This window comes from Ixodes scapularis, unplaced genomic scaffold (genome assembly GCF_016920785.2).
Source record: "Ixodes scapularis isolate PalLabHiFi unplaced genomic scaffold, ASM1692078v2 PGA_scaffold0__279_contigs__length_252992795, whole genome shotgun sequence".
NCBI lineage: Eukaryota > Metazoa > Arthropoda > Arachnida > Ixodida > Ixodidae > Ixodes > Ixodes scapularis.
The window spans coordinates 108438429-108447740 of record NW_024609835.1 but is presented as its reverse complement, the minus strand read 5'-3'; the positions used below and the strand labels follow the sequence as shown (position 1 = coordinate 108447740).

Here is a 9312-nt window from a genome sequence, read left to right as displayed (position 1 = left end):
ATCAATGCAAAGGTGCAAAAGATACCAGGACCAGGCAAATTTTTTTTCGGTCGCGTAGCAATCACCTAGCTATGTTTGGAGATTTGTGTTTGTCGTTTCTCCCCCTTGTTCCCCTTCTCAAGGGATAATTTTCGACATCCTTGTCCAGCTCTCTTGCACCTTTGCATTAAGTGCGTTATCATCAAGCCCACTGCCTTCCTTCTGTTGCTCCCCTGGCCAAGAAGGGAGGAGGCCAGGCCTTTAGCTATTTTGCTATCAAATCTGGCTGCAGCGACTGACAAAAAAATTACCAGACATGAATACAGTACAAAGTGAAGAGGTTTCATAATTATATAAGTATTTTATTTGCACTTTCCGGAAAAGGTCATTTTTAGCTATGTAGACTTTTCTATTCGGTCTTCTCAAAGTACTTGAGAAGGTCTGCTTCGATTGTCTGAAAAGAAAAGAAATGTAAGACTTAATCATGCTGGATTTGATTCTAGCAATGTTGGGTGTATGGACAAGTTGGGGATCACTTAGACTGCAATTTTCGAACTTTGTTGAGTGTTAGATTACAGCACTCCTGGGATAAAACAGCAGTGTTGCCAACTCAAACATTAAAAAACCCCAGTCGGAATCCCGAAAACCGCTAAAAAACCTCTAAATCCAAACACAGCTCAAAACGACTTTTTAGACAAATGTTTTTTGCTTTAATTCTTGACAAAGGTATAATAACAGTATAGATCAAATCAATGCCATCTGAAAGGAAGCTCTCCTTTTGTTTTGACTAGAAAACTGTCACGCCACGCCACAGTTCACCCGGGTGATCCGAAGTCAAAATTGCAGAGTGAGCGCATACGAACATGGCAAGGGACCCTTCAGCAGTGCGTGATTAGTCAGATCCGTTCAACTCGTAGAGTCGTCTGCTACCAGAGGAGAAAGGTGCAGCGGCCGCAACATGCTTCTTCGTTGCAGCGTGCGCGACCAAATCCACATTCTTCGCAGATAGTTCTGTTTTGAAATAGCGGCACCTGGCTCGTCTGCTATCACCAGGAACCTCCAGTAGCCAGTCTTTAAGTTTAGGGTCTTAGAGCCAGTCTTTTCTAAACTTTTGAGCGTACTTCACCACGCCTATTTTACGAAACAGTGACAAAAACGTCAAAGGAAAATTGGAACATTCATGCTGTTCAAACGTGCGCGCACAAAACAGGGAGGCATGTTCCGACATTCGTCGCCTTAATGTTTTGATGACGTCACAGGCGTTACTCTCACAAACCAGAACATTACAGAGAGTAAGCGAAGACGACTGTGGCTTATTATCCTTGTCTTTATGGATATGAAAGGTGCATAGTTGACAGTAAATCGATATAACTTGTGTATCGCTAAAAAACCGCCAAGGTTTCATAAAACCGGCTAAAAATCCCGCCGCCCGCAAAACAATAATTTATCCCGCTAAACAGAACCAAAACCGCTAAGTTTAGCGAGAAAACCGCTAAATTGGCAACACTAATAAACAGGCATACATTTTAATGGAGAGAAGAGGTCACTATATTAGGCGGTAATGCTTAGAAAAGAGAAATAGAAAAAAAAAACAATTTAGCTATACATTTTTGTCTCAAGATCTTTAGAGCTTAATATATTGTCACAACCAAAAAAAAAGAAAAGCAAGTTTAAAGTCAATTCCAAGTTGTATACCAGTTCACCATGTAAACAACTTACCTCACCTCACGCAACAATCCTATATAATTTTCTGATGGCATTAGTCAAAGTCTGTACATTTCGTACCAATGAATCCTCTTATAATTATCAAAAACACATCCATGCATAGTTGCGAAATGTAGCTTACCTCGAACGAGTCCGTGGGGCCATAACGCTTCACAGGCTGTCCATTCTTGTCCACCAGGAACTTGGTGAAATTCCATTTGATGGCGCTGCGGGTGCGTGAATTAGTTAGCAACTTTATTTCGACAAAATATATCGTGATTCCTTTTTTCTTTTTTGATTTAGAGAATTTATTACCATTTTTCGCGGCGAACAGTTCACTTACTTGAACAGGAAACCCGGCTGCCTTTCCTTAAGGTACTTCCAGAGCGGGTGAGCATTGTCGCCGTTGACGCTGATCTTGCTAAACATGTCGAAGGTCACGTTGAACTGCTTCTTCACGAACTCTTTGATCTCAGGTTCCGCCCAGGGTTCCTAAACATGTGGCCATTCGCGTCAGTCTTTTAGTAAAAAGAGAAAACGGTGCAAAAAAAGGACACAAGAAGCGGTAGGCGAAAGACACAAACAAAGCGCTGACGCACGACTTTGTTAATTTGTTTCTCATCTTCAATACATAGAAGCAAGGAGTGTATATCAATTTACGTCTTTTTCGTGTCTTTTTTGCGATTCCTTTTTCTGTTACCAGTATGTACCTAGCCTACTAGCCCACCTTCAAACAATATTCCAATGTTTTAGTGGCCTCGCCTCGATGTGGCTTGAAGTAAGCAAAAATAAATCGTGCAAAGCGATCCTCACCTGCTTGGCAAAGTCGTTGGTGGGGAAGGCCATAATGCGCAGGCCCTTCGATTCCGAGTACTTGTGGTAGAGCGCGCTCAGTTTCGTGTAGTGCTCCTGTGTCAGTGTGCACTTGGAAGCCACATTCACGATCAGCGTCACGTGGTCCCTGCGTCGAAGGCGTTGCAACCATTACTCCTTTTGTGGCATCATCATCATCATCGTGCATTGTACCTTGAGCTCCCATACAGGGATTACACAATGAGAGCATGCTCGTAGGACATCATCGTCAAAGCTAAAACATAGAACTTAACACTCAAACGTTGTGACACGAAAGTAGAAAACTATGTTATAACTTATACCGAAGAAATAGCACAAATGAGTGTTTCATACAATGATCTTAACGTATATCGCTGCTTATACAGGCTACAAGAGAAGCTTCGAGTTGTCGATTAGCTGCGCTGCAAAAGTGTCTATCTTTTTTCTTTTTCTTTTTTAAGGGGGGAGGGGGGGCAGGAGATAACGATGCTACTCAATATATTTCACTCCGCTACTGCTGATGGCGAATTGAAGTTACAAAAATGCACGAATAAAGCAAAAATGGGGCTATCTCTTGGCACGTTACCAGTACAAGGTAAAATGGGATCTGGAGAAAATAACGACGAAGTCCCGATTTTACTGGCAGACTGTACGGTACTCAATACAAGTAATAAAATTACTTGCAATCGATTACTTCTTTGCGCCAGTTTGTAGCATTTAATTACTTCCATTAAGTATGGATCACAATACGAATACGACTGTGTTTAGAAAATCAAATTACTTTAAGCTTATGCCCTTTTTTCGAACCTCCCACCCCCCGCGATCTCCGGGTTTACGATTCCACATTTCGGTGACCACATTTTGAGCTAAAAATCCCGCGATATGACTGCCTTATGAGCTTCTAGATCGTGCGAAAAACAACAATAAAAATGATTGTTACCCAGCCGTACAGAAGGAGGTGATGCGTTTTGTCTGGATAGTTTAGGTAGTAGTTTGTTCTGATTCGAGCTGGGACTGTGAAGACCCAGTTCTCTACAACTGTACAATAGCCTTAGCACGAAGCTTTATGGTTAGTTTACCATGTGTGTCTTCAGTAACCGTTTAAGCTGTCCACCATTCTCGCCTTAAAATGTCTAAATTCGACTCAAAGCACCCTGGCACTTCGATGCCCGCAAGATCACCAAAACCAGATGCCAGAGCTAAGGCGCCAGAAATAAGTGAGCATTTTGTGACATGCAGAATAAGCGGTTTGTGTTTGGCAACAGCTCAGAAGGTTAGTAGTTGAAAATCTGGGGACTGTAATTCACAAATACACAGTACACAAGACCGGTTTTGAAGCCGACAATAAAGCGTGAATAAGCTTTGTGCTCTCAATGTTGCAAACTTTGTTCAAGCTTTGTTTCCTAATGTTGCAAGTGATAATGACATAAAGCTTTAACTATAAACAAAAAAGTAGCGATAACATTTTTTCAAGTAAGGTAAATTACCTCTCCTTTTATGTAATCAATTAAACTAATTAACTGATGACTTTTTAACAAGAGTAATTGCGATTGTAATTGATTACCTTTTTGCAACGTTTACAACACTGCTGTTTTGATAGTAGATATTGTGAAAGAGGAACAAGCCTAGTCATTTCCTTCTAGATAAAAACAAATTGAAACGAGTTTGCATCCTTATCGAAGTAATATTGGTGTCTCGTGACTAATCTCGATATATAAACCTTACTGCGTGATTTTGTCCTGCTTTAATCCCCGATACCAGTTATTGTTGTCAGAGGAAATGTCTTACATGTGTAGCTCCGGAGAAGCCCACACCTGGTTCCCGCCCGAACTAGCGATGTGTGATTCAATGAGCAACGCATTGAAATACAATTGTTTATTTGATTTCTCAATGTGCACCTCATAACCCCTAGCATCGGCTGAGCCCCTGCAGTGTATACCTCGTACCTTATATTCAGTATTAGTAGAAGGTGAAAAATGAGATAACATTAAAAAAATGAAAAGCATTTTAGGTTTTCGTGTCATGGACGCATCTATTACACGGACACGAGGGCAGCTTTTGAGAGGAAACAAATTGGCATGTCACTAAAAACCTAGCATTAATTTCACAAAAAAAAGCACTTGATGAAGAGTTTCACTGCAAATATTAAATATACGCGTAAAATAAAATTAAAGATGAATTAATGTCGGCAATTTGTAATCGGTGTGTTCAACCCGTTTATATCAAACTAGCTCGTAATTTCCTCATAGTTACTTTGACAAGCACTCGTCCACTGTGCTCTTGCATGTTTGCACATTATTTTGAATTATTGTATTGGTGACGTTGGAGGACATTCGTATTTTGTTTTCAATGTATCATGTAGGGAACGAAAGGTTTACGGACTAATTGATTACAAATTGTGACTCATAGACTGTGTCAGTGTTATTTGGCAAAAGTCTAAAGGCTTAGTCAACCAATTTGAGCGACACAGTGCAGCACATGACTATTCTCCGTAGGAGGGTTGACGGTGCATTGTCGGACGCTCGGACGCTCTGTTTCGCACGCCAGAGCCATAGATTTCGCCGCTTGCTAAGTAATACTGACACGAATATTACATGCTCGTTGACAGGTTATATGACACGACCACTATGTCAAGATTATGAATAAACATAATACCGTACCTGTATTTATTAAAGTCGACTTTGTTGCCGTCAATATCAAGGGCTCTGAACTCGTAGATTGACTTGGCGTTCTTCCAGCTCTCATCGGAGTTCGCCTTGAAGAAACGGAATATATTAAGAATTAAATACTACCTAGGTATTATGCTAAATCTGAACTGTATGCACAATATACTTTCTGTCAAGAGGGTGGATCAAAAAGAAATAGAACGGGTATTATTACCTCTGCGAGTCCCGCAACCAAAAGCGTTGCGGCAAACGTCAAGGTCAACATGGTTCTTGCGCCTGTATACAGAAAAAAATAAGATATGAAGCCGTCATTCCTAATATGTTACTAAGGCGAAAGCCTTGTATGTCTCATCGGTCAGTCGACCTTCAATGTCCTTGAGCAAAAACACGTCGGCGACACGAAAGGTACCAAAACGTTTACGTGACCACTCAGGCGAATTGGAGGCAATGAAATTAAGAAGGGTGGCAAAGCGAATTGTCTGTCTTTAATGCATCGGCGCTTGGGCTTTCGCCTTCAAGTCGTCTTAAGAATAACATGAGAGACTTTGTGTTCTGTTCACACTTCACGAGATATGACGTTTTATTCGAATCAATATAACTTACTTTTAGATTTGTTTAGATCTATTTTTGTTTAAATTGAGAAAGCTATAATGCAAGCATTCTCTTCTATACTGAGTTGTGAGGAAATATTTAAAGCGCATATATTTAGCAAAATGTACCCCGGTTTTTTTACTCTAATGTAAGCCTCTTATCCTCGATTACTACATAACAGTTCTGCTCATAAAGTTGAATGAAAAAGTAGCGGTAACCTTAAGCATTACTGATGTGTGACAACTTCTACTAACCTAGTTATTGCTGAAATGATATAACACCTGAAAGTGTAACATCTACTAATAAAATGACGAGCCAAGGTTAAAGCTTGTTTTGTATTACTATCGTATGAGTCGTATTTCTAATCTTGAGTTCTACTTTGCCCATCTGACAGCCTGGCTTAAATCTCGTCTTCAAGATCCCTGGAAACTTTGCATTAAAATTTAGATCTCAGCCATAAAACATTCAACAAATTACTCACGTTTGATGTTTCTCTGGACGGAAGAAAAGAAATACTCTTCCACTTCTTCCAGCCGACGGTCCCAAATTTTCATTTCGGCGCCAAGTGCCACCTTTTTATATAGAACGTTGTCTCGATAACACAAACAATCGTCTTGTCTATATCCGGCAGGCGGAAGATTAGAGTATCCGTGTGAGAACAATCAAATCGCAACGTCCAGAGTGTCTTTGTCATGTCGTGTCTTTCCAGTGTGTCACACACATTTAAAGATAATATATTTTGCAAGAGGACTGTCTCCTCTTTTTGAGGCTCCTTTTTTTTTTATCCAGATAGGTTTTATGGTATACCTCACTAACAGGCGACGTTTTATATCAGGAAGTTCAGTAATGTTTAGTTTAAAGGAAATAAAATCCCAAAAAGAGCGTGTAAGTCGAGCGGGGTTTCGACGATTGTCATCTGTGACAACTTCGATTCGTGCGCAATCCAAACTACTATCCATAGAACCTCAGTACTCATTAGAGGAGTTTATGTATTATTTAGCAACACAGCATCTAAATTTGTGTTTAGTTTCTATAGCCTAGAAGTTCTAAAAAATTCCCAAACATGTTCCTGCGGACATTTTTGTCCAAAACCACTGCTATTATACCGAGTAAAGCTTGCAGACTATCCCGTTCAAATTTATATCACGTGCAACACATGTCATTTTCTTCCAAATAATGCAAATTGTATGCTTGTGTTGTTGGTTTATATTAAAAAATAAATTATGCAGAAAGGTACATCTTCTGATTTCATTCGAGTCAACACACTTTAAAATAAAAAAGATTTTCTTTTATTTTTGTTGCTTCACACTTCTTTTATGTCTCCCTTTAAACCCTAGAATAGCTCACAAGGAGTAAATACTTGTATTAATTGCAAGACCTCTAAATATGCTATAAAACAGCAAGGACCGATAGCGTTTTGTTAAAACTTGCCGTCTCGGCCAAGTTTACTAGGTCTCAAGATTAACCTGTGTGCGATCGTTTTGTCAAGCACACTACATAAAGTGGTTTATTGTGGGTGGCGGTAAGTTTAACAGAAATATTTAAACAAAAGCGCCTTTTGGAAATTAATATGTATATACCATAGTTGTAGTTTTTGTTTTTAGTGGTCATTTATGGCTATCACATTTAAATTCATACCCCATAGACCGCATGTTACTACCTCCCGATGAGTTAGTGTATTTCTAGCGTTAATTGGAAGTAAGTAATTATTAATAAACGACATGACACAATTACCAAAGGTACAACAAAAGAGGTCACATGTGGCATAACTGTGCAAATTTTGTTTATGTTCACTTGAAAAAATAAAAAGCCTACTTCTGTAGTTGCTATGTTTCAACCGGTATTCTTTTATGGTTTTATTCTCACCACACAATTGATAAGTTCTAAAACTATCCTTTTAGAGCAACGTACCTCTAGACATGCTGCCAAACAGTACTTCCGACGGCTGATTTCAAGGCGATCGTCGTCTGCACACCGCAAAACATTGACGGTATAATCAACTTATTTCAGTATACTAGCTTTCTAAGACTTTTTTTCCAAATATCTTTGATTAAATTTCCCCGTGCGGCGCCTCCCACATACCAATAGAGTCTATCTGCACGAGGCACCCAGTTTAAAAAAAAAACATTTGGATAAGAACAAGCCATTTTCATCAATACTCTTGACACCAGACGAGCATGGTGAAACTCAATACACATATTATTTGTTTATAGACCTTTTCATTTTAGTAGTTGCCTCACCGGTGGATAGAGGGCGCTGACACACTCGGCGCCATCAGGTTGCTTCAATTTGGTTTGTTTCGGTTTCAACATGAACTACGCTATGTTGCTGTTTTACGTTGTTTTTGCTTAATTTTGTTATACTATTATTTTCTTTGTAGTACACAACCAATGAAACAATGGTAATGAACCACTTTGAGGACTACGAGGTGTATTTTATTTTAGCCTAAACTGCCGGCTTTTTTACCAACTCCTTTGGTGTATCTGATTATGGTCGGTTGCGAAACGCCTGACTGATGTACAGGAAAGATTACCATCGTCTGCGGCCGTGCCCGATGACACCAGTTTCTAGAAAAACAAACTAATGAAGAGACTAAAGGTACGTTTATACTCAACGTAACGTCGACGGGTGCGGCGTAGCGCAGCGCACACTGATACTGATTGGTGGCAGATATCGAGTTCCTGCTCGCCGGCCAATGAAAGGCGCGCGTTCTGCGCTACGCTGCGTTCACTGCGCTCAACGTCGGAGAATAAACAGTCCTTAACACCTGAATGTAAAGAAGCATATCGACAGCTTAATTAGCAATGTGCTGAGTCGGCCAGAACAGATGAACTCGCGAGTTTACTACTTGCTGTTTGGTTTTCGGGGCACCTAACATTTCGTGAATTTCGCAGACTAAAAACGTATCGTGTGGTGACGCAGATAATTGATCTAACTAAGTAGTATCATCGCGGCCTTTTTTTAACTCAGTACTCGACTATGTTTTGACAGGCCGAGTAGGAAATTTTTTAATTATCAATCCTTCTAAAGTACTCATGAGCAGCATTTCACAATATTGGCCTTAGGAAATAAATTATTTTTATATGAACATTTGCTTACTCAAGATATAAGTGACAGTCCCGTCAAATTAAATCTGGCATTTGCCTTCCGTAAAATTGGCCAAATAAAATTGCATGGCGCAGGAGGAGAAATACCCCGGAAAGCTGAATTCTAGCGCCACGCACCACTTCATGGACCTGTGTGAACAAATATTTATTTGTTTGAACAGATTCGCTTTGTAAATTTCGGCGTCGCCAGCCACCAAAATTAAACCTCTATTCGCCATCGACAATCCTGGACACTAGTGATTGTTATGCAGACGGCTCTTTTTCTTTTTTCGGCGTCAATAATTGCGGACTCCAGATACAGGCAAAAAATAAAACAGCGTACGCAAAAAAACAAAAAAAAAAAAGAAAGAAAAAATATCGTCATTATTGCGCATGCGCCACACAAGTCCAAACAGCGTTTTGGACTTGCAAATAGAAACGACGTTATTTCTTTT

General features: G+C 39.9%; 1 protein-coding gene across 1 annotated transcript; it reads right to left on the bottom strand.

Moving 5' to 3' along the window:
- Window positions 1-316: 316 nt before the first annotated feature.
- Window positions 317-6317, bottom strand: LOC8042363 (glutathione peroxidase). The gene is made up of 7 exons (XM_029993428.4): window positions 6253-6317; window positions 5395-5456; window positions 5175-5269; window positions 2497-2644; window positions 2027-2175; window positions 1826-1910; window positions 317-433 (listed from the first exon to the last, which is right to left on the bottom strand). Exons 2-7 carry the CDS (start codon window positions 5443-5445, stop codon window positions 389-391), a joined length of 573 nt encoding a protein of 190 aa, XP_029849288.4. The 5' UTR covers window positions 5446-5456; window positions 6253-6317; the 3' UTR covers window positions 317-388.
- Window positions 6318-9312: the final 2995 nt, after the last annotated feature.